Source organism: Mus caroli, chromosome 17 (assembly GCF_900094665.2).
Source record: "Mus caroli chromosome 17, CAROLI_EIJ_v1.1, whole genome shotgun sequence".
Lineage (NCBI taxonomy): Eukaryota > Metazoa > Chordata > Mammalia > Rodentia > Muridae > Mus > Mus caroli.
This window is the reverse complement of record NC_034586.1, coordinates 76,053,369-76,077,970: the sequence shown is the minus strand read 5'-3', so window position 1 is coordinate 76,077,970 and position 24,602 is coordinate 76,053,369. Positions and strand designations below refer to the sequence as shown.

Genomic DNA, 24,602 nt, shown 5'->3' with positions numbered 1-24,602 from the left:
TGCTGTAACGATTCTCCCTGGTACTGGTATGAGGTCATGTTTTAGAGAAAGCATAAACTCTGAGAACAGCAATAAAGCAACAGTGCTCTCTTCTCTTCTCTTCTCTTCTCTTCTCTTCTCTTCTCTTCTCTTCTCTTCTCTTCTCTTCTCTTCTCTTCTCTTCTCTTCCCTTCCCTTCCCTTCTTTTCTTTTCTTTTCTCTCTGGTTCATGAAGAGTTAACAGACTCCAAGCCTCAGGTCTGACCAGCCAGGGGCCCATAGAGAAAAGAATTCTAGCAATTAAGCTTTTTTTTTTTTTTTTTATTCTTAATCCTCTGCAGCTAACAACAGAAGTAATTACCAGAAGCCAGCTGCTCTCACCTCAGAATAGCAAAGAGTTAAAGAAGACAGAATAGCCAAAGGTGAAGCAGCTTTGGGACCTGCTCCTGACTCCTTAGCCCTTCACTGCCTTGCCCAGAGAAACCCTGTGATGCAGGGCAAATCGTACAATTACTATTTGCAAAAAGATATGCAAAATATTCTAGCCATTTAAAAATTACTGGATGCTATTTTAGAAGAAACTCCTTGACATTTAAGCACACACACACACACACACAAACTTTAAGAGTACATCAAGCCAAAGACATCTCCTTTGCCCTCAGGAGAAGCCAAATGCAGAAGAGAAATGTGCTCTGAACAAAAATTAGGCCCATGAAAAAAATGAAACCACAGAACCTAACATTAAATTAGAAACTTCAAAGAGAAGGGAAACTGTAGCTGAGATGATATTACGAAATTAATAGTGGAGGGGTGGGCACGTGTATCCCAGGTCATGTGTTTCCAAAGGAGGGTCCTTTATTCTCTGCATAAATGATAAAAAGAATCACATATCATCTTAAGGACCACCACATCCTTGTAAAGTTGTAATACTTTGGGTATAAAGAGAAGACTCTAAGAGTTAACAGGTAGAGAGGCCAGCAAAATGGCTCAGAGGGTAAAACACTTGCTGCTAAGCCTGAGGACCTGAGTTCCATCCTTGGGACCTACAGGGTAGAAAGGCGGTAGTAACAGAATGTTACTGTGGAACAGTCAAAGAGCTAAAGATAAGAGGAATGCTGTGCTCGATAATGACAACATTCGGAGCTGAAAGACAATGGAAGAACTGCTTCAGACTGGTAAGAAAAATCAGTTTTCTGTTAAACCAGGATGACAGCAGTGTAATGGGTCACAGTTGGAGTAAGGTGTCTGAGGTCTCTATGCAAAATAAATACAAGGATATAATGATAAAAAGATATATGTGATAAGAGTTTTTGTTACGTGGAGAAAAAAAATATCTCAAGACTGCTTGTAAGCTGCCTTGGATACTAGAATCAGACTCTGCAAGAGCAACCAGTGCTCTTAGCCACAAGTCATCTCTCCAGTCCTGAATTATGGAATTTTAAAATATGACAGGAGTGGGGGAGATGGCTCAGTGATTAAGAGCACGGACTGCTCTTCCAGAGGTCCTGAGTTCAATTCCCAACAACCACATGGTGGCTTACAACCACCTGCAATGGGATCAAATGCCCTCTTCTGGTGTGTCTGGAGACAGTGACAGTGTACTCATATAAATAATATAAATAAATAAATCTTTTTTAAAATATGAAGACATTCAGTGTGGTTAGTAAGAAAGAATAAACTATTGAGTGGATTACATTCAACAATGTAGATGAATCTCAAGAACACATAGTGAGAGAGAGCGTCTAGGCACAAAAGAACACATAAAGTCTTATCCCGTTCATGGGAAGTTCAAGAACAGAGGAAACTTTACAGTAGTCACAGCAGTTCTTTATTTAGATGTTGACTAAAATGAAGCATGAGATAAATGCTTCCCAGCACAGCAGTAATATATGCTGATCTTGACAGTGATCCCAAACAATATTTATATAGAAAAAGTAGAGCTGAGAGAGAGTCAGTTCTCCTTGTGGGTGTGGCCCGCAGGGGACTGACAATGCTTCAATGGTTGGCCCAACACCCAGAGCTTATGGAACACAAATTGGATTATTTTATAAAAACAACACAAAATGAGGAAATAAAGTTACCAGAGGATAGAGAATGAAGAATTGGATCTGGGAGGAGTTGGGGGCTGTGATAAATATGATGAAAAGAAAGTATATACAAGAAAGAATTAATCAAAAATTTCCTTATATCCGGGCAGTGGTGGTGCATGCCTTTAATCTCAGTACTTAGGAAGCAGAGGCAGGCGGTTCTATGAGTTTGAGGCCAGCCTGGTCTACAGAGTGAGTTCCAGGACAGCCAGGGCTATACAGAGAAGCCCTGTCTGTGAAAAAAAAATTCCTTATAGTCATAAGCTGAGGCTCACAAAGCTGCTCAGGGGGTACACAAGCTCCATATCCATACAATAGCCTACACCGCTGTAGCATACACACCTGTACATACACACCTGCTCATACACACCTACACATACACACCTGCTCATACACACCTGCTCATACACACCTGCACATACACACCTGCTCATACACACCTGCACATACACACCTGCTCATACACACCTGCACATACACACCTGCTCATACACACCTGCTCATACACACCTGCACATACACACCTGCNCATACACACCTGCTCATACACACCTGCTCATACACACCTGCACATACACACCTGCACATACACACCTGCACCTGCTCATACACACCTGCTCATACACACCTGCTCATACACACGTGCTCATACACACCTGCTCATACACACCTGCACATACACACCTGCACATACACACCTGCTCATACACACCTGCACATACACACCTGCTCATACACACCTGCACATACATACTTGCACATACACATAAAAATATACACTTAACACATTAAAAATTTTTAAGTTTAAATGTGAATTTTACTCTATATAAATAAACTTTAGACAAAGTATTATTTATAAAATAGCATAAAATATGAAGCAAGTTGTGATGATGTGAGTGAAAATGGCCCAAAGGTTCGTATTTGAGTCCTTGGTCCCCAGCTGGTGAACTGTTTGGGAAGGATTGGGGCTGTGCCCTTGTTGAAAGAGGTGTATTACTGGAGGCAGGCTTTGATGTTTCAAAGGATTCATGCGATTTCCCAGTGTACGACTCTCCCCCACCCTCGCCCAATTGCTGTAGGTCAAAATGTAAGCTTTCGGCCATGCCTTTGTTCCAACGTCATGACCTCTATCCCTCTGAAACCAGAAGCCAAATTAAATGATTTCTTTTATCAGTTGCCTTAGTTGTGGTGTTCTATCACAGCAACAACAAAGAAATTAATGCACAAGAAACATGATAAGCTGTCAAAACGAGTTCAAGGCGGTTGCTAAGTCTTCTTGTTAATAATTCTAAAAAGCTTTTAGTGCTATTTAATTTTTATGTATTTGCTTAAGAATAATATTTATTTTTAAAAAATTACCCCTCCCCCAGTGTAGAAAATGCTACTGTCAGTAACTGTTCCCCATAGAAGGGAAGGATGAAGAGAAAAGAGAAGAGGAAGGAAGGCAGGAAGGAGGCCGTTGCAGGGTTTGACATGTTGGTGGCAAACTATCAATAAATGATTGGCCGGCTAAATAGATAATCTCCAGGAGCCTTAGTTTTTTTGTCTGTTTTCTGAAGCACAACAATACAGAATGTCATAAACGCCCAGGATCAAGGTGGCAGTCCCACCAGCATATGTGACCCACACTAAGTCCCTTCATCCTGAAGAGACACAAGGTGGTACCACATGTCCATTCACATGTCCATTCTGTGTACACTGCCCAGGTTCTAGTCCTTCTTTCGTACACCCACCCACATCCCCCTTCAGGACTCACCAGCTAAAGAGGTTTCACACAGAACGTTTTCCAGGGAGCTGTGTCTGCCCTGGCCAGCGTCCTTCAGCTTATCTGGGTGATCTTTTGTGACATATTCCTCGCCCCATTCTTTGCCTTCCTTAGGCTGTCTCCACAGGCCAGGTGTGTGATGGCCCTTGGACTGGATCTCGGCTGAGAGAGAAGGCTTAAGGTTTTCATCTGATTCTGGAGTTGTTGGGTTCACTCCTGAAAAACAATACCTGCTAGACAAAAACTTTCTTTAAAACAAACAAAACAAAACAAAACAAAACAACAAAAATCCAAAACCTTTTATTCTTCTCTCACACCCCAAGTGCAGTCCCCCTCCCTCTGCTCCTCCCAGTCCTTCTCCCGCCTCTCCTCTCTCCCAGATCCTCTGTTTCTCTTCAAAACATGACCAGGCCTCCCAGGGATGCCCACTGACATGGCCCAACAAGAGACAGTAAGACTAAGCACAAAACCTATACCAGGCTGAATGATATATCATGACAACCAAGTAGGAGGAAATGGGTCCCAGGAGAAGACAGAAGGGTCGGAGACGCCCCCACTCTCACTCTTATGAGACCCACAAGAAGACCAAGCTACACAGCCATAACATATACAGAGGACCAAGGTCAGACCCATCCAGGCTCCCTGACTGTCTCTGTGAGTCCTTATAAGCCCTACTTAGTTGATTCTGTGCATCATGTTCTTGTGTTCTTGACCCCTCTGAACTTTCTTTTTGAAAAAGAACATAGTATTTGTTACTAACTCTTAACTAATATACTGCTAAATGGGTACCTTATCCCTAAAAGACTAAATATGTCAATTAAGGATTAAGAATGTCCCAAACTGTAAGGAGTCACCTTTCTCTCTTTTTCTGGCCCATGTGTCCTCTAATTTGTTTTTAATGCATAGACTCCACAAAATAAGTAAGCTTTTAAAAAGCCCAGCATGGTAGTGCATACCTGTAATTTCAGCATTTGGGAGATGGAGGCAGGAAGATCAAGAGTTCAATGTTATCATCCGTAGCTTTGTAAAACGTTCAGGGCCAGCCAGGCTACACAAGACTGTGCCTCAATGACTAGACTAGACTAGACTAGACTAGACTAGACTAGACTAGACTAGACTAGACTAGTTATACCAACACGTTAATCAAAAGTTAAAGCAGCATGACTGACTCCCTGTGTCTGCTTGCTTCCAGGTCAGCATGGCAGGCCTGCAGCACTGTTAGGAAGAACAGAAAGGCGAAAAGGAAGGACACCACAGACACCTGGTGGTGACACGGGGTGTCTCCTTTGGTATTTAGTCCCTCTTTCCTATGATGCTAAGTTGGAAGAAGAGGAAAGAAGAGCGGAGGGAAGATTAAATAATGCATAAATTCTGGTGAGTTATCAATTAGGTAAATTTTGGAGTAGACTACAGAGTATGTGAGGCAAGAAAAAAATGTGTGCTGTGGAGCACTCCCCTGTGAGACCTCAGCAAACGCTAGCTTATCAGGTATTGGAATGAGAAAGAACTAAGAAGGTTGATTTAGTCTTCTAAAAATTTGCCTGCTCTCCTCTCTCCTGCACCAGTTCCTGTGTAGGAACATAAGTGAAAAGAATGGTTACGCTTATCTGGTTTTATGATTTGAATAGGAAGTGTCCTCTGAAGGCATCAGAGGCATGGCCCTTGATGCAAGCTGCAGTAAGAACAGGAAGTGGCTGGATAACCAGAGAGGGTGCCACCTCTCTGGCAGATTAATCCAACAATGGACTCCATTTTTTAAAGAGAGATGATAAAACTATGAAAGGTTGGGCAAATTTGGGGGAACCTGGTCACTGGGGGTATGCCCTTGTAATGTGTACCTTGTCCCCATTTGCTTCCTATTATTCGTTCGCTCTGCTTCCTGGATGCCTTGAAGTAAGCAAACCACACATCACAGGCTTCTCACGCTGCTCTGCTCCTCCGCTGTGTCTGCAGCACCTTGGATTGAAACCTTTCAAACCAAGGACTGAAATACATTTCTCCTTTGTTTTGTTTGTTTGTTTTTGTCTTGTTTTGCTTTTTTTTTTTTTTCAGCTATTTGTCAGAGTCAAAAAAGTGATTAACATGTCTGAGTCCTTTCCTGCTTGGCTTGGGCCTGGCCGAGTAGCACAGGGAAGGTGCCTGGACTGCTTAATTGGCTCAGCAGGCAAAGTGTTTGTCTTGTAAGCCCAATAACCTAAGTTCGATTCCCAGAAACCATAAAGGTGGAATGAGAGAACCAGCTTCGCACAGCTGTCCTCTGATCTCCAGCCCTGTACAGTAGCATGTGCTCGCGCATGCACATGCACACACACACACACACACACACACACACACACACACACACACACACACTAATAAACACTTAAACCCAGAGGAGCCACTTACCAGGACCCATCATCCCCTTCACATTGCTATCTCCTACATGAACAGATCTTGACTCTTGGGCTGCAGAGAAAGGAGAACTCCGTTCAGCATCCATTCTACAGACATGGATTAAGCACCTTCTATGACCCAAGGAAAGGACAGACTCACAGATTTTACAGTGTCATCACAGAGGAGAGAGACAGAGTAGGGCTTGATGTAGGATCCCACTATCCAAAGCTAGTTTCTAAACTGTTAAAGATGGTCCCAGGTGATATCTGTTCAAACAACTAAGAATCCAATAGGCTTGATCCAGCAACAGGACGGGGTTCACTCTCAGACATTCGAACAAGAGTAAGTGGGGATTAAGAAGGACAATTGCATTTTAAAAATCTTCTTCAAGGCTTCTTTGGCTAGAAGAGTGCAAGAGATTCCATGAAATAATATTTTCAAGGGCTGGAGAGAGAGCTCAGGAGTTAAGAGTACTATTGCTTTTGCAGAGGCAAGGGTTCTGTTCTCGGCCCTGTGCACAGCCATCTGTGACTCCAGTTCCAGGGTATCCATCTCCTGCCTCTGACCCCCATATGCACGAGGCACACATGTGGTGCACATACATACATGTCGGCAAGACATTAATACACATAAAGTGGAATCAATAAACCTGAAAGAGTGTTATCTCATTTCTTTAGATGACATTTCAAACTTTTCAATGATAAGGTATATGAATGAAGCTTTACAACAGAGACAGCTCTGAGGTTAAGGGTACATATTGCTCTTGCAAAGAACCTAAGGTTCAATTCCCAGCACCCACACTGGGTGTGTTACAAATGCCTGTGACTCCAGGTCCAGGGAGAGCTGACATCTCTACTGCACTTTCAGATATGTACTCACACAGACTCATACACATAGTTGAAAATAATCAAAAACAAATCTTTTTTAAAAAAGAAAGAGGGCCAGCCATTTGTAGGAAGCAGCATCCAAGATGGCTCTGCAGTCTTCCTACCCTGAGGCTTTCCTATCCCGTGGTTGCTCCTGTAAGTGATGCTGGGTTTAGTGATTATCTTCTGAGGAACAGAACATGGCAGGAAAGACAAGCTGCTTCTCCAAATACTAGGTTACGCAAAGCTACACCTTTGTTCTGAGCTTTCCGTTAGACTACATACCCCGAAATAAGCAGGTGTCATGTGGGAAAGGCCCATATCCCAGGGACTGCCACACCATGTGCATAATTCTGGAATAAAATGTCCTCTGAGTACAGCCTTCACATGTGGCATAACAGGTTTGGCCAGCACTTCAATGACAACCTACCTCAGGAGAGACCTCAAGTGAGTGGTACCCAGGTCAACTATGCACAGACTCCTAGCTCAGAGAAGCCTAGGTACCGAACGTTTGCTGCTTAGAGCTACTGAATTTGAGGTAACACACCAGACTCACACCATTGTGCCATTAAAAAAAGGATAAACCAACATTTTTGAAGGTTTGATCCTTTAATCTGAATTTTAATATGAGCTACCACCAAGTATATGCGTGATGTCATAATAAAGGCAACATTTCAAATGTTTTACAGCAGCATGGTAGAACAAGCTATGACTATGTCTCTATCACAGGGCGGGAAGGAGAGGTTGCCAGGAGCAGATCACTTAAATCCAGCCAGTGAGACAGCTCAGCAGAGAAAGTTGCTCACTGTAAAAGGCTGACAATTTGAATTTGATCTGAAATTCATGCTGGAAAGAAAGGACCCACAGTTTAAAGATGCTAACCTCCATACCCAAGCTGTGACACACACTCACTTGAAGTCACACACACACACACACCATACACATACACCCATACAAACTAACAATAATAAGTAAAACATTTTAAATAAGGAAATGCATGTGGGCACTGCAATCATCTGAGTTAGTTGTTGTCAGTGAATTAAAAAAAAAAAATCCCATGGATGTATTCCAGCCTAAGAGGTCTGTCACCCATTGTGTGAAGATGCACAAATATGCTTTGTAAATCTAATTTTTAAAAGTCTGTCTAGTAAATACACACAGATGCCCCAGACCTGGTACTGATCTGATCTCTACCCTGAGCCCTGGGCTCTTCACCTTCGTGGCCATCTTGATTCATCTTGCTCTTCACAATGTACAGTGAAGGAAAAAGGCCCACCAGTGGAGCCCCTCCCAGACAATCAAGCCACTGTCCACAGACTGCACACACAGCGGCTAAAAGACCTGCTCCCATGTACAGGCAAATGGCTAATAGCCAAGTAAGTCTGGACTCAGAAGTTCACCAAGTAAAAGCCATTCGCCTTAGAATTTTACACCCAGTTATTCATAACACACGTAACTGTCTCTGAATCAGTAAAATCTTGAGCCTCGAGGATGGAGAATCAGCAACCCTGCCATCTAGCTGTTTACCCTTGATGGAAAAATCATTTAGACTACCTTTTGAGAAGTTTCTATACATGACTAAAACAAGGAGGGGTAGGGAGAGAGGGAAAGGGAGTAAGGGGGAGTGGGGAGGAGGAGAGAGAGACACAAACTACAGTAATTTCTACATTCATTCATTTTTCTGTACGTAGGTACTTTGTTGGACACTCTTGAAAATATAATGATGTAGCAAAATTTGTCTTGTTTTGTTTATTTTTTTTCCCTGATTCGAACACAGGTCAAAAATCACAGCCCTTGAATCCTCCTGTGGTACTGCCAACAAACCATCTTGCTGCATCAGTATACTCAGGATGTGGTTGGCAACTGTCTCAGCTCACAGACAGCACCAGCCTGGCTCTCTGAGGAACATGGGTGCCTAGTGACAGTACCATAGGTAACTATTTAGAGTGACTTTTTTGAAAATCCAGTTCTCTTATGGTTAGTATAATATTGAGTACACTAAATTATTTTTAATCTAATTGACACTTAGAAGCAATGTCAAAATTAGTATTTTCCACAAAGAGAAAACATTAGAACTGGGCAGTCTCTCGGGAACCGTGGGGTCATCAGACGCCTTCTAAAGCGTAGAAACCAGCCACGTGCTGAGCGGTAGAGCAAACATACTTTCTTCCGACGAGGATGTGAGTGCTTCCCACTTTTACTCAAGCCCTAGGAATCAGGGAGAACGATGGATGGTTAATCCCCCAAGGTTTATGAGTTGTACCTTTTTCATAGTTCTGAGAAGGCAACATGTTGGTGAAGTCGTCACTGGGGAGACCGGCTTCAGGGACATTGATGGAGCGGAAGGGGCTTCCTTGCGTCGGCGCAGACGCAGGCGCGGGCGCAGATGCCGGCCCGGCCTGCGCGCCATGTTCTTCCTTTTGGGCTTTCCTAGCAAAGGAGACAGCAGAAAGGACATTGGTTCTTAGTCTGATAGACTAGGAACGGCTCGATTCAGAGTAATACCAGAGAGTGAATTGTTAGGTTGAACATATAAATTTTCCTTTATTATTTTTTTTAATGTGCAGCCAAGGCACACACAGGTTGAACTATATAAATTGCTATTTTTTTAAAATAAATTATAAATGGTTAAAGCCGAACAATTCGTATAGTTCAATTTAATTCACCAACTTTAAAGTATTATAATTTACATCTAATTGTGATGTTTTCATTCTTATTTTTCTATTACTGGCTTCCCTGTCACCGGGATCTTTGATTTTGTTTTGATTTTCTTTTGGGACACTAGGTCTCACTATGTAGCCCTGACTAGCCCCCCAGGCTTGTAGTATAGACCCCACCACATAGAGCCTCCTGCCTCTGCCAACTGCTAGGATTAAAGGCCTGGCCACCATGCCTGGCTCTTACCAGGGTCTGTAACGTTTGCAGAGTTGAATATTTGTTTGGGGCGACTTACACACCCTTAACAGCTCAATCACAGAACACCAAGGACCAGAAGTATTTCACCCAAACAATGTAACCATAAGCTGTTTCCCAGGCTCAGACAGCTATGATCCCCATAACATACCAATGAAGACGGCAACTCTTTATCGGGCACACTGACTTGTTTCTGCCTGTCGGAGGCACTGACTAACTTTTTTTTTTCAACTACCCAAATAAATAACAGCAACACTGGAGAACCTATGGGAAGTTTTAAAACAAAGGAAAATCACTGCTGTCGCACATCCTTAAAACATCAATCCCTCTCTTTCTAGTTATCAATTTACGTGTCTTTAAATCGAAAATCAAGCTATGTACACATTGCATATCATTTTGATTTCATGTCATATCGTGTTAAATATATTTTCCCATGAAATGCTACCATCCATTTTTATACTAACTGTTTTTTCCATTTGCATATGAGTTTGTATGTTTGCATACATGTGAACACATATATGTAGATATGTGTTCATGCATGTGGAGGCCTGGAGTTGAGGTTGTAAGTTATCCTCCATTAATTTCTACTCATGCCATCGAGGCAGGGTCTTTCAATCAAACCCAAAGCTCACCAATACGACTAGTTCACAGGCTGGCTTACATCGTGACAGTTACGTGGGCTAAAGATCCAAGCTCTGTTGCTTTTATAGATTTGTGGTGAGTGTTTTGGGATTTTTGTTTGTTTTGTTTTGTTGTTGTTTGCGTGCCTGCATGCGTGTGTGTGTGTGTGTGTGTGTGTGTGTGTGTGTGTGTGTGTGTGTCTACACATACCCATTCACCTACAGAGGCCAGAGAAGGGTGTTGGATCCCCTGGAGTTGGAGTTGAAGGCGCCTATGAACTGACTGATGAGGTTCTGGGAACTAAAGTCTGGTCCTCTGCAAAAGCAGCCAGTGTTCTTGACTATGAAGCCATTTCTCCAGCCCCAGTATTAACCAGGAATATATGGCTTCGTCCCTTCCAGCCCAGGCTGCTCTGTGCTGCTCAGGAGCCCACTCCTTATGTGCGAATAGCTGGAAGTTTTCTTAAGGCTTCTGTGGCAGGGCCATTGCTTATGGGTTTGCCCCGAATGGATCTTTTTTTAAGATACTCACTTGGCTTTGACCTTTCGAGATTCTCTTCTCTTCTCCTGCTGCAGCTGTTCGATTTTCTGCTGCATTTCTTCTTGCTTGGAAGTGATGGCCTGAATCATGGACATTGCATTGCTCAGCTCTTCCTACAATGCAATAATTGCTACATTTTACACTGGCTCATGGGGTAAGAGAACACAACAGCCGGTCTCCCATAAGTCTTTACCTAGCTGCATGCTTTTGAGTAAACGGTGAATGAGAGGTGAAGTATGCTTTCATTGTGGTTTCTAATTTCAACACAGAGCTCAGCAACTGCAAACCGTGCAGTAGCTATTGTTCCGTGATAACTAACAGATGACTCAGAGGGAACATTCTTACCCTCGGCTGCTGTAAGAAAAGGCAAATTTCCTGCTTCTGGTACTGGGACCAACATACTCTTTTCATCAGGGAAATAAGAGAGGCTCCCACCTTGAAGTAGTTTAATGAATTCTTCATCTCCGTGACTTTCTCTTCCATTGAACATCGGCAGCTCTTGACCTTCTCTTCCAAAGCGTATTCTCCATGTTGGATCCGTGTCAGCTCCTGCATTGCTTCTGTGAAGCCCGTTTTCAGTTCCGAGGCCAGGGCCTGCAGCTGAACAGTTTGGGAAGAGTGAACTTGGCTCGCTCTAAGTTTTTATAAGAGGCACCAGTGACCCCCCCCCCCGACCTCTACCTTTTCTGAGACACAAGCTCTTGAAAACTCTCGTGGGCTTTGTTTACCCAGATCTGGAATCTTTTAGATGACTCTACCCCTATTCATCCAGGGCAGAGGTGACCTCTGCTGTGTGCACTGAAGCTTGACAAGCAACAATAGAACATGTGGTTCGTTCAGGTCCTCATGCATGCTGCCATTACTAAAGAGCCCTTGACACAAGAATGAGGCTGAAACCAGGAGGTGATGACCCATACCATTAATCCAGCTTAGGAGACAAAGGCAGAATCTCCGACTTCAAGGTCAGCCTGGTCTACAGAGAGTCCCCAGACAGCCAGACAGCCAGGACTACGAGAGAGAGAGAGAGAGAGAGAGAGAGAGAGAGAGAGAGAGAGAGAGAGAGAGAGAGAGAGAGCTCGGCTTACTAGGAAACTAAAGCATGTAAATGAAGACAGTTCTGATACAGCACTTGAATTCTGTGAGAGAAGTGATAAGCCAGTCTCTAATTATCATCAGAATATAAGGAAATTCTGTACTTTTCCCCTAAAGAAGTGAAAAATAAAAATAAGAGGGGGGCTAAAGAGCTGGCCTAGTGGTTAAGGACACTGGAAGCTCTTCCAGAGGACTTCAGTTCAGTTCCCAGCACCCAAGCCAAGCGGCTCACATCATCTGTAATGCCAGCCCCAAGGAAGTCAACACCTTCTGACCTTCAAAGGCAGTTGCACACACGCATGTACATACAATCATACATACAATCATACATACATGCAAACAATCAAAATATTAAAAATAAATATTTTAAATAGGAGAATAAATAAATATTAGTAAGAATTTCTTTGGAAATAAGAAGGTTTTGTTTTTTTCATTTCTTATGTTTTGACAGAAAAAGAAGTAATGGGATTTTTCCCAATGAGATTTGCTTCAAGTGTTAATAGTGACAAGAGCCATCCTCAGCAGTTGGCCAGGGCATTGGGACGACTCGATGCATGCCTGATGGTTGGACACCGTAAGAGGAGATCAGTTTTGGAGCCGTAGGGGACAAATGCTAAGCTTTCTCAAACAGGGATGAGGAACTTAGGCAAGCTGGCTGACCTCTGGGTAGCAGTGTGCTCATCTGTAGAGTCATTATAACAATGACAGCTATTTCCCAGGACTGTCTGGAGGACGAAAACAAGTAAATGTAAGTAATGACCCCTCCATACACAGGCTTAGAACAGAAGTGCTCCAAATTTTTAAATCATTTCTTCTTCAAGTGGTAAATCAAAAAGTTAAACACAAACAGAAATGTGGAGAAATGGAACACTTCTAAAAATCTGTTTTATTTATAGAGCAAATATCAGAGGGTCTTACTTCCACAGAGACTAAGTTAAGGTTTTTTGGCTTTTCAAGACAGGGTTTCTCTGTGTAGCCCTGGCTGTCCTGGAACTCGAACTCAGAAATCCACCTGCCTCTGCCTCCCAAGTGCTGGCCTATACTGAACCTTTCAAGAAACACTTTGGAGTTGGTTTTGATGAGAGCAAACAATGAAGATCTTTCTTTTTCCCAACGCTATCTCCCACCAGCCGGAATGACTGCATCAGACTCCTTTGCTTCCAGACCATCACTTGTGTGTTCAAGTTAATGACTATGTCTAAGCTGGGCTTTATGCTGAGAGCACCAAGAGCAAAGCACCAGATCCCCGCCTTTTGGTTTACATTCTAGATTAGGAAACAGGAAAACAGATTTTCTCTTCTGCAACCCTGGCTAGTCTGTAACTCACTCTGCTTACCAGGCTGGCCTCGAACTTACAGAGATCTACTGCCTTTGTCTAAGGTTGAAGGCTTGCACCACTATGTCCCGTCCTGGAAATATTTTTTAAAATCAAGTTAATGCAATAACATCTGCAAGGAATGGAATCTACCAAAGTATGGGAGACTGTCCCCACTGCTCTTCAGGTTCATTGTCCCTTCTAAAGCAGATCGGATTCTCCGACAGTCACCTGCCCTCTTTTCTCTTCCAGGACTCCTCCTTCTTTTGGTTAAGAATTTCTTGGAATTAACAGACTTGGGAAGTGCTCTCTTAAAACAAAGATGGCATTATCAGTATAAAGACTTTCCCAGCTCCAACCCTCCAGTGTGAACTGGTTGGTATACATGAATCTGTGGCACAGCGAGAGAACGAGGGCACACCCCTCACCCACAGCTAAATTTAATCAACGTCAGGGGAGTGACCCACATATCTATAACAGATTCCAAATCATACCTGACTTTCAAGAGACACTCACATCTGTCCAAAGGCCATAGGCAGGTCAGAGGAGGACAGACAGAGGGGAGCACAGAGAGCATTTAGAGGCCTTGTCCCCAAGAGGCAGCACATCAGCACTGAGGAGACCTACCCTGTCCCCCGGCTCTCTGTCCTCGGGCTCTGTTCGAGCTGGCTACCCTAGATGAAGTAATCTTTTTTAGTAGTCCATTGTCCCAGTGATTGGCTTGTCCTTGGGTACTCGGTTCAAATCTTCCAGTCAGCAGTAATCCATCTCTTCCCTACTGAATTGTATCAGTGCCTTCACTGTAGCCTTTTCCAAGGCCTGCCTTACATGAGCTATTCATCAATGTATTTTCAAGAGTTTCAGACATTCAAAAAAATTAGAAAGCCCATCACACCTGTTTAATTTCCAGCTGGACTAAGCAGCAGGCTTTGCATATAATAGCTGTTCACCAAATATGAATGAAACGTATACAAGGCTATTTCTTCTACTCCTTCCCATTGTTGATCTACAAGCAACACAGTTAACAGTGCTTTGTGCTCCTCTTGCTGGCTTGCTCTGGTTGGGCCCACAGAGCAACGAACTCATGCAGGATGCTTGTTACATTGACTTTAGCAGCATTTAAATTCAACTCACCTAATTAATATTCCCTCTGAGCTCTCTGCTCCCCACACTCCAGTTTCTTGCTTGAAATGGCTTTAAAACTCAACGCAAGGAACTTGGGGGATTGCTCAATAAGTGGCAGTACTTGCCTCTCAGACCTGACAACCTGTGTTCTATCACACAGCCCCACATGGTGGATGGTGAGAACTGACTACCACACACACACATACACACCCATACAAACACACACATGAACACACATATACTCATACACACACACATAGATATACACCATACACAGGTAAACATACACAGAGACACACGCAAACATACACCCATAGACACACAGACATACACTAATAAGTAAATAAAAATAAATACATGTAAAAAAAAGTTAAGAGCCTCTCCCCTGGGACCAGCTTAATCTCTGTCAGTTCTCTCTGATGTAGATCCTAGATAACGGTGCTAAGTCTAGAAAGAAGCACAAACTGTCTTTATAAGACAATATACGGCAGAATACATGTCCATAATTGCTAAGGACAGAACTTTAATTCAATTTCTGGGTGGAAGATGGAGGCCAAATAAATTCTATTTACACAGTTGGAGTGGCCCACTGGAACTCTTGTGGCAAAAATACTTTGCAAAACTTTCTCTTTGTAAAGAACCTAATTATGCCATTGCTTAAAATGAACTTAATTTTTTTCCTGTCATCATTTGTAATGCTAATACTCTTTGAATTTTCAGTTCTCCCTGGTGGGTGGGAGGTAATTAAGAAAAGCATATTTAACCAGGTGGAGGTGGCACATGCCTGTAATCCCATCAACTCAAGAGGAGAGGCTGAGAGACCTCTTGAGTTCTGTACTGGTTTACAGAATGAGTTCCAGGATAGCTTGAGCAACAAAGAAAACTCCTGTCTCAACCAAACAAACAAACAAACAGAATATTTCTAAAAAAATTTTTACACAAGGTCTCACTCTGTAATCTAGGCCAGTCTTGAACTTGTAAAACTGGCGTTTCAGGGTCCCCAGAGAAAGGGGTTATGGTGTGCACCACCACCCCTGGCCGAGAAAAGGCAGCTCTTTCTGAGAGTGCTAAAATGGCAGTGCTGTTGCCCTCTGTGACCACAGTGATAGTGCCATAGGCAAGAAAAACAGAGCTGAGGTGGGGTATAGGCGCTCTAATTTTACAAACAGAATAACTTTCCTCGGGCTGGTGAGATGGCTCAGTGGATAAGAGCACCCGACTGCTCTTCCAAAGGTCCAGAGTTCAAATCCCAGCAACCACATGGTGGCTAACAACCATCCGTAACGAGATCTGGTGCCCTCTTCTGGAGTGTCTGAAGACAGCTACAGTGTACTTACATATAATAAATAAATAAATCTTAAAAAAAAAAAAAAAAAGAATAACTTTCCTCTGCCAACCCGTTCTCTCAAAGGTTCAAAATGAGTGGCCTCTGCCCTGTCTGCCCCTTGGTCTGTTAAAGCCAGGACACCTGGAAGCGCCTACGTGCTAAACATCGCTGTGTGTGAAGGACAGTCACTACTATTCACAGGACAGGACTCACAACAATTCGATTGTCTTTACCTGGTAAATCTGTGTGGAAGGGTTATTCACCGGCATGTGTTCATTCTCTCCTGCAGGGAGAAAGAGCTTTGTTTAGTCACTAGGTCGTGCTCTGCCTGGCCTCTCGTTGTCTACACAGAGGAAAGAAAGTAATACGCAGGGTCCTATAACTGTGCCTGAGTGACAAGAAACACATGATTCCAGAACAAAAAAGTCAGTTGGCGGCAGTGACTCTCACTCTCGTTTATCCCCCACTGGCCAAGCGATACCTACATGACAAAATGATCCCAGTAGAAACCCCTTTCTGACACACAGAAGGGCAATTTCGCTACCAAACTCAGTGGCCGTCATTAGCTGATTAGAGGGGATGCCCTGGGAGAACCTCCCTAAAGTTTACCTGAGCAGACATAACTGTTCTTTGCCAGGGTTATGGTTGGATTGTCAATGTTTCACCTCTGGGCACACTTGTGAGGGACTGTCTAGATCAGAGTTGGTCTCTGAAAATGTCCCCGAGGGATTGTCTTGGTTAATTCATTCGGAAAGACACATGTTAATTTGGGGCAGGGGTACTCTTGTGAGTGAGCATCCTGGACTATATAAAGGTGGCTGGAGAGATGGATCAGCAATTAGGAACCCTCACTGCTTTTGTGGGGGACCTGGTTTGATTCCCATTACTTGTAACTCAAGATCTGGGGAATCCGACTCCCTCTCTAACTTCTGCAGGCACCAAGCATGCGTGTGCCGCACATACATATTTGCAGGCACGTTTAAAATGGAGAGGACAAGCACAAATGTGTTGCTCTCTGCTCTTATCTGTGGCTGTAACGTGACCAGTTCTGTCAGGCACCTGTTGCTGCAGCTCCCTGCCACGAGGGACTGTCACCTGGACTTAGGAGCAAAGGAAACCCAACTCCCTCAAGTCGTACTTTATCATAGCAACGGGAAAGGGAAGCAAGCCAGGTAGCTGTCACTGATCTCAGGAAGAGACATAAACCGTCCCTACTTCTCTCTCCTCTCTCTGATCATCGCCAAACCCGTGTGCTCTGCCCTCATCTCACGGCCACCATCAGATAAGGGACTCTTGTCCAATCAGGCAGGAGGGCTGATGGGAAGGAATTGCCAACGGGAGTTTCTGGAAGATTATAGGCAGGAAGAAGGTCACTGAGACACAGGGAAACCTGAGGTTGATGGAGCTGCTGTAAAAAAAAAAAAATCATTTACAACTTAGGGAGAAACCCAGGCCCGCTCAGGAAGTCTCTTTCAGAAGCACCCCGGTTGGCCGTGAAGAGGAGGCCACTGATGCAGGGCATCAGCTCAGCCATTCTGCTGCTACTCCTGCGGCATCCCATTGCACAGGGGTCACACCGCATTGCAGTAAGCTGCTTTCATGAAACTCCTCACTGCAAGCCTTTGGTTGCATGGGTATGCACATAGTTCTCCTTAGACATAGTGGTGTGGAAGACCCTCGGAGGAACCAGCCTCCAGATGTTAACTTTATAACTAATATGTAACCTCAGCCTAGAACCTGGACTTGGTAGACACCATCCCTATAAAATCCCAATGGTTTGAAGTTACCAAAACTCTTCAGACAAGCTTGAGTAAGGATAATTTAGCCCATTTTATACTATGTCCAAACAAATGGCAAGAAGCAAGCCTGGGAAACACACACCAGGACCTTAGGCCTAAATGTGACTGCTCTCTGACTGCTTTCTCCATCCGAAATGGCAACAGTGACTGCTTCTGTCAAGAGGGTCTGCTTGTTCTTCTAGGACCGCCTAGAAGGTACCCCGGGTCTATTAGAGAGTGTACCTATACCACGCAGCCTGAGGCAGCCCTCAAGTTATCGCTGAGAAAAACAGAAGGACTCAAGCATTTTCTGTATCCCAGCAAGTCTATGTCCCCAAGGTGAGGATAGAAAAACGGCATTTGGTAGGACAGATTGACACTTGAGTTTGCTGAATCCCAAGCTCCGAAGCAAGATGGGAATCTGACCTTGCTTGGTTTTGGATTTTTCCATGGTGCCCGTTGCGTCTCTCCTCCAGCTCACGCTTCAGCATTTCGTCATCCTCGCCCTGGGTCAGGCCACCTCCCCTTCCCTGCACCTGCCAATTAAAGAATTGAGGATATCTGGCAGTACTGTGAGGGTACTGGTTTCCTGGATTAGCTTTGAAACACCAAACACAACAGCTAAAGGGTAGTCAATTTCAGAAGAGTAAATTGCCAAACTGAGTAAGCCTTTAACTTGAAACTTAAAGTCAGGGGCTGGAGAGATTGTTTGGCACTGACTGCTCATCCAGAGGACCTGGATTCAATTCTCAGCACCCAGATGGCAGCTCACAACTGTCCAGTTCCAGGAACTCTGACTCTCTTACAGACAGAGAGTCAGATAAAACACCAATGTACATAATATAAAAATAAATAAATTTCTTTTAAAAAGCAAAGTCCGATATTTTACTTTATTATTATAATTAAGGAGGAGCACACACCACATGCACACAGAGGTCAGAGGGCAACTTTGTGGAGTCGGGGTTCTGCTTTCTCCTTTATGTGTGCGCTGGGACCACACTCAGCTCAGAAGGCTCCTCAGGCAAGCAAGTACTAAGACCAGCTGAACCATCTCACCGGCCTGCAAATATCCTTTTATAACTATGAAATCCATTACTAAAAAGTATGGTAGCTTTTGATATGTGACACTCTCCTTTGGAACCAATCAGATGGCTTTATTTAATGGTTTTATTAGCTAGTTGCTGTTTAGGGAAATTACCCTAAGAAGAAAACCCTGAGCAAGAATGCAGGGCAGTAAGTCCGTGTCTGGTCACCATTTTCAGTTCCCGGTGTCCTCTGTGCACAGGAGAAGCGTAACAAATGTTGGCTGGCTATTGTGACCTCACAACTCGAAGATGCAAGCTCAGAATGCAATCCAATACAAGTAGGGAATGCAAAGGCTGGGCCTCACTTAGCCATTCTGCATCTCTCCCTTTTGGTATTTTAACCCTTTCTTGTGTTGGCTCAATTCCACCATCTTATGAGCCTCCCACTATGAAGGCTGACAGTGCCAGGTTCTCCTAGCCTCCCATACCTAAAAGGTTTGATGAATATGACATTAATCCCTATGTGAAAAAAAAATCTTTAAATATGTAAAGCCAAATTGCTATGGATAATCTACTTCTGTGGATTTAGTTATCTAACCTGTAAGTAATTGGAAGCAAGCAAGCAAAACCTCATGTCCTTAAATGAAAATGTGTGGATATCAGAGCTATGGTGTCAGAAAACTCACAGATACAAATTTGTATGGCCACTGATTTCAAGATATGTATATGTGTTTGTATGTGTGTGTGTTTCATCAACAGAAGTTAGAAATCTTGTTCTATTTAGTTAATTACAAAGGCAAAATGCATACATACAACACACACACACACACACATAACCAACCACAGGGCCTAGAGCTGGAGAGGGTGAAGAAGACAGGAGTGGCTGAGGCTGCAGCCCTGAGAATCTGGTGGCTGCAAAGAGCAACCTGTGGCCTAGCGCCACTTGGGGGCACAGACAGCCTTCCATGTGACCTGCTGCCAGAGCGGTTTCCTCTGTCCCCAGAAGAACAGGCCCTGGCTGCCAAGTATAATATATGAGCTGTATGCAGAAGTGACTACTGAAGTTCTCTGGTGGCTCCTAGCATGAGAGGGATCCATGTGCAAATGGATTCACCCAGACCCGAGGCCGAACTAAGGTGACTGGGTGCATATCAGGAATTGTGGGGACACCTCTCCTACACCTGTTTCATAGAATGTCATGTGTAAACAGGTCTTCGGGTTCTTGGCCTTCATGATTTCCATATTCTAGGTGGGGCAGACTTTCCTTTCCTACTAGCCTGTGGGGCCGAATATAATATTCTATACTTGGAACGGAACAGCAATCCTCCCGAAGAACCTAAGCCGGTCATTCTCCACGAGATCTGAGGAGGCTCCATGGGCTTTTGTGCCCACTAGCTAGGATTCCCTCATTCCTAGAATTTAACTGTAATAAAATCCCTAATAAAAGTCAGTGCCGTGGTTCAAAAGTAACAAAACAAAACTGGAAAGTACGGTGGGAACACACAGCACGCCTCTATTTGAATAGCGACCATCAATTTTGCTCACACTGTCCATAGATAATGTAGGGCTTTTTAAAGCTACCAATAACTCTTACTTTGTAACAAAGCATTTTATCTAATTTCAGTGTCGGATTGCTATTATTTACACCCGCTTTTACTGCACTCATTTCTTCCCTCTTCCCTACCAACACGGATCTCCGCTGCTTTTTCATGCCTTTCTGTCTTCACATGATCACATCCAAACGTATCTATAGTATCTCTCTCTCTCTCTCTCTCTCTCTCTGTGTGTGTGTGTGTGTGTGTGTGTGTGTGAGAGAGACGAGGCTGCTGCTGAAGACTCGTTTTCTACCTTTCTATACACTTTACCATTCTCATTTAATGGATCACAGAGATGTCTCTAGACTTATTCATTTATATCTATCTTATTGGCTGACTGATACTCCGTAGTCTGAACCAACCGTGTTGACCATTCATACAATGTTAGGCATTCCATTTTATTTGTATTATTTTGCCACTGCAAACAGGGCCCCCAGGAAAAGCCTCGGGACACAGTTTCTGTGGTGGTGGATTTAAGATTTGTTTTGATTTGTGCGTCTGTATGTGGTGGTGGAGGCCAGAGGAGGGTGCTAGAAGCCCTGGAATTGGCATTGTAGACAGTTTTGAGCACTGTGGCATGCAAGCAATCTTAACAGATGTGTGCATCTTTTCTTTTGCATCAGTCTGGCCAATAGGAAATGTAACAGTTTTTAGTTCTTCTCAGTTAGGCAGATGGTGACAAATGCTGTTTACATTATCTCTGCTGACTGCCAAGCTGCTGAATGAATGTCTGTCCCTGTCCTTACTGGAGCGGTGGCTTTGTTGCTCTGTAGATCAGGTATTCCTCTGAGTTGACAGTTTGCTTTTTACATATCAGTTAGAGAAAACACTATATAATAGAGAGGATTACATGCGTTAGTGGTGCCTTCTGGTTTTTAAATTATTTTTATTTTATTCTACCTGTGTGAGTGTTTTGCCTGCATGTATGTCTACGTACCACATGCGTTCAGTGCCCATAGAGGCAAGAGAATATTGAGTCACCTAGAACTGGAGCTGCAGACAGTTGTAACCATATAGGTGCTGGGAATCAAACCAGGGCCCTCTGGAAGAGTGGCCAGCACTCTGAACTGCTGAGCCAGTGCTCCAGCGCCACACTTTTGTTTTTTTCCTAATCACTTTGGTTACTGAAACTTGTTTTAGAATTCACTCTAAAAAAAGCCACTCTTTTTTCTTAATTTCTGCTAGGTTCCTTGAATTCAGTTTAAAGCTCTCTGAAGATCGCAAGATTATATTTTCCTCTAAATTTTCCTTGGGATCTTTCTTTCTTTCTTTCTTTCTTTCTTTCTTTCTTTCTTTCTAGTGATTGAATCATCTAGAGTTTGGTTTTATGTGTGAGACAGGGGAACAGTCTACTTCCTTATCTTCCAGACGTAAAGCTTGTCCTTGCACAGGTTAAGGGGTCCATCTTTCTTCTTTATGGAACTGGAATTTCAATTTTGTAACATTAAATTTCCATATACCCTGAAATCTATTGAGGCCTCTTTCTTTTATGTGTATCTATCTATCACCTATTTATTTATCTATGTATCTATGTATCTACGTATCTATCTATGTATCTATGTAATCCCTGCTTCCAAATGAAAGCTTGTAGTAGTTAGTGTATTAAGAAAAATTGGTAAGGGGCTGGAGAGATGGCTCAGAAGTTAGGAGGACCTGAACTCAGTTCCCAGCACTACAGCTGGTGGCTCACAACCATCTGAAACTCTAATTCCAAAAAATACAGTGCTTCTGTCCTCTTCTGGCTCCTGGGCACAGGCATACAAGTGCATACACACACTAATACTTATACCAGATTTAAAATAATAAAAATTCATCTTTAGGGGCTGGAGAGATGGCTCAGTGTTTAAGAGCACTGACTGCTCTTATGAAGGTCTTCAGTTCAAATCCCAGCAACCATATGGTGACTCACAACCATCTGTAATGAGATCTGACGTCCTCTTCTGGAGTGTCTGAAGACAGCTACCATGTACTTACATATAATAAATAAATAAATCTTTAAAAAATTAAATCTTTAGGGTTGGAGAGATGGCTCAGTGATTAAGAGCTTTGATTGTGCTCTTCTAGAGGTCCTGAGTTCAATTCCCAGCAACCACATGATGGCTCACAACCATTTGTAATGGGATCTGATGTCCTCTTTTGGTGTGTGTCTGAAGACAGTGTACTCATATAATAAATAAATAACATTTAAAAAAAGAAAAAATAAATCTTTAAAAAATATTTGGTAAGATAAACTATTGTTCTTTTTTTATAACTTGCGCTTCCTGGTCTTTCTTTTATCATATAAGCAAATGAAACATTTTCCCATGACAAAAAAAAAAAGAAGTTCTCATTGGAATTGTGCCAGATTTTTATGTTAACTGGGAAAACAGGAATTTTTCTTTTTCCAAATCTTATCCAAGCTGGACATGGTGACACATAGCTTTACTCCCAGCACTTGGTAGGTAGAGACAAGCAGATTTCTATGAGTTCAAGGCCAGCCTGATCTATATGGTACATTCCAGGCCAGCCAAGGCTACATACTGAAACTCTGTCTCAGACAAACAAGCAAACAAACAAACAAACAAACAAACAAACAAAATTCTCTCCAAGAGCACTTCAGTTCTTTCCAGGTTTTCAAGATGGTTTCATGGTTTTTCTGTTATAAATCTGTACCTTTTTTTTTTTTTTGAAGGTTTTTGGTTTTTTGCGACAGGGTTTCACAATGTAGCCCAGGCTGGCCTGGGATAACCCTTGTCTGCCCTCAGGCCCATGGTACCCTCCTGCCTTGGCCTCCCAAGTGCTGCCATTACAAGTATGAACCACCATGTGTGGTCAAGACGCTGGGACTTTTTGAAGGCTTATCTATTTTGCTTTATGTAGATGTGGTTCTCTTCCACATATGCATGTGTATTACATGTGTGCCCGCTTCTCACATACGTCAAAGAGGTTGTCAGATCCCCTGGAAAAAAGAGGTACAGCTGAACCCAGGTCCTCTGGAAGAACAGCAGGTGCTCGTACACCAGAGCCATGTCTTCACTCCAACGACCCCGCACGCTTAAGTGTGTAAGTGCTTTCTAAGTCTTCTTCACTATAAATATTTTGTATGACATTTCCCCCATTTTTATATAGTTGGCTGTGTAGTCTCTATTTTTTGTGTATTTATTTTTACATTCACCTATCATACTAAATTCCTTCATCATTTATGTAAAGTGTAAAATATTTATTAAGTGATTCTTACAGGTGATCTTAGCTGAAAATCATAGAAGTAATTACTAGGTGATTTCTATCCCCTTTTTTCCCCCCGTTTGTTTTGAGATGTTAGACATGGAATCCAAGGACTCACAGCTGCTGGACGAGGACTCTGTCATTGAGCCACACTTCCATTCTAACCTCGGTACCTTCACACTAATGGTTTCATTGTCCCACCTTAGAGCAGCTGCTAGGGTTTTCAGAATTAGTTTTACTAATAGTGTGGAAAGAAAGCATCTCTCTTTAGGACCATTTAGACTGTCTTCTATGCCTGGGCCTGTATCTCAGTTGGTGGAGTGTTTTCCTACTGCTCACAACGCTCTGTGTTTGATCCCCAGTGCCTTACAAACCAGGTGAATGCACCCCTGAGACCCCAGAACTGAGGGGTAAAACGGCTGGAGTATCACAAGTTCAAGGTCATCATTTGGCTACAGTTAGAATAGCAGGTCAGCCTGGGCTATATGAGACCCATTCTTAAAAACAAAACAATAATGATATTAGTAATAAACAATAGGATCATAAGTTAAGAAATGGCAGGAGGAGCCATGACGCTCCTGTTATTGTTTTTTTTTTTTTCCCCCTTAGTGTCAACTGGTTTACTGCTCCATGAAGTGAAATGTGGCTGCCTCCCCTCCTTCCATCTTAGTTAACTGGTCATCACTGTCATCATGGTGGAAAAAAATAACTGTACCCTTCCTTTTATATAAGCAAGATTTGCAGAAGGATTTTTTTTTTTTTCTGAGATAAGGTCTTGTGTTTCCTAGGCTGATCTCTAACTCATGGTTCCCCTGCCTCAACCCAACTTTCTGGGATCACAGACACACACCATCACACCTGACTCTCCTGGAGAGAATTTCTGGGATCACAGACACACACCATCACACCCGACTCTCCTGGAGAGAATTTCTGGGATCACAGACACACACCGTCACACCCGACTCTCCTGGAGAGAATTTCTGGGATCACAGACACA

The 24,602-nt window shown here is 43.2% G+C and overlaps 1 protein-coding gene across 7 annotated transcripts in view; it reads right to left on the bottom strand.

Moving 5' to 3' along the window:
- Arhgef33 (Rho guanine nucleotide exchange factor 33) overlaps positions 1-24,602 on the bottom strand; it is a 78,242-nt gene that overhangs the window by 32,487 nt on the left and 21,153 nt on the right. For all 7 annotated transcript variants that reach the window (XM_021185996.1, XM_029471634.1, XM_021185994.2 and 4 more), the window contains 7 exons: positions 18,208-18,317; positions 16,237-16,286; positions 11,580-11,744; positions 11,136-11,257; positions 9,334-9,500; positions 6,217-6,276; positions 3,823-4,047 (listed from right to left, as the gene is read on the bottom strand). In XM_021185996.1, coding sequence (XP_021041655.1) covers positions 3,823-4,047; positions 6,217-6,276; positions 9,334-9,500; positions 11,136-11,257; positions 11,580-11,744; positions 16,237-16,286; positions 18,208-18,232 — 814 coding nt within the window. In that variant the 5' untranslated portion in view covers positions 18,233-18,317. The remainder of the gene's footprint in view (positions 1-3,822; positions 4,048-6,216; positions 6,277-9,333; positions 9,501-11,135; positions 11,258-11,579; positions 11,745-16,236; positions 16,287-18,207; positions 18,318-24,602) is intronic.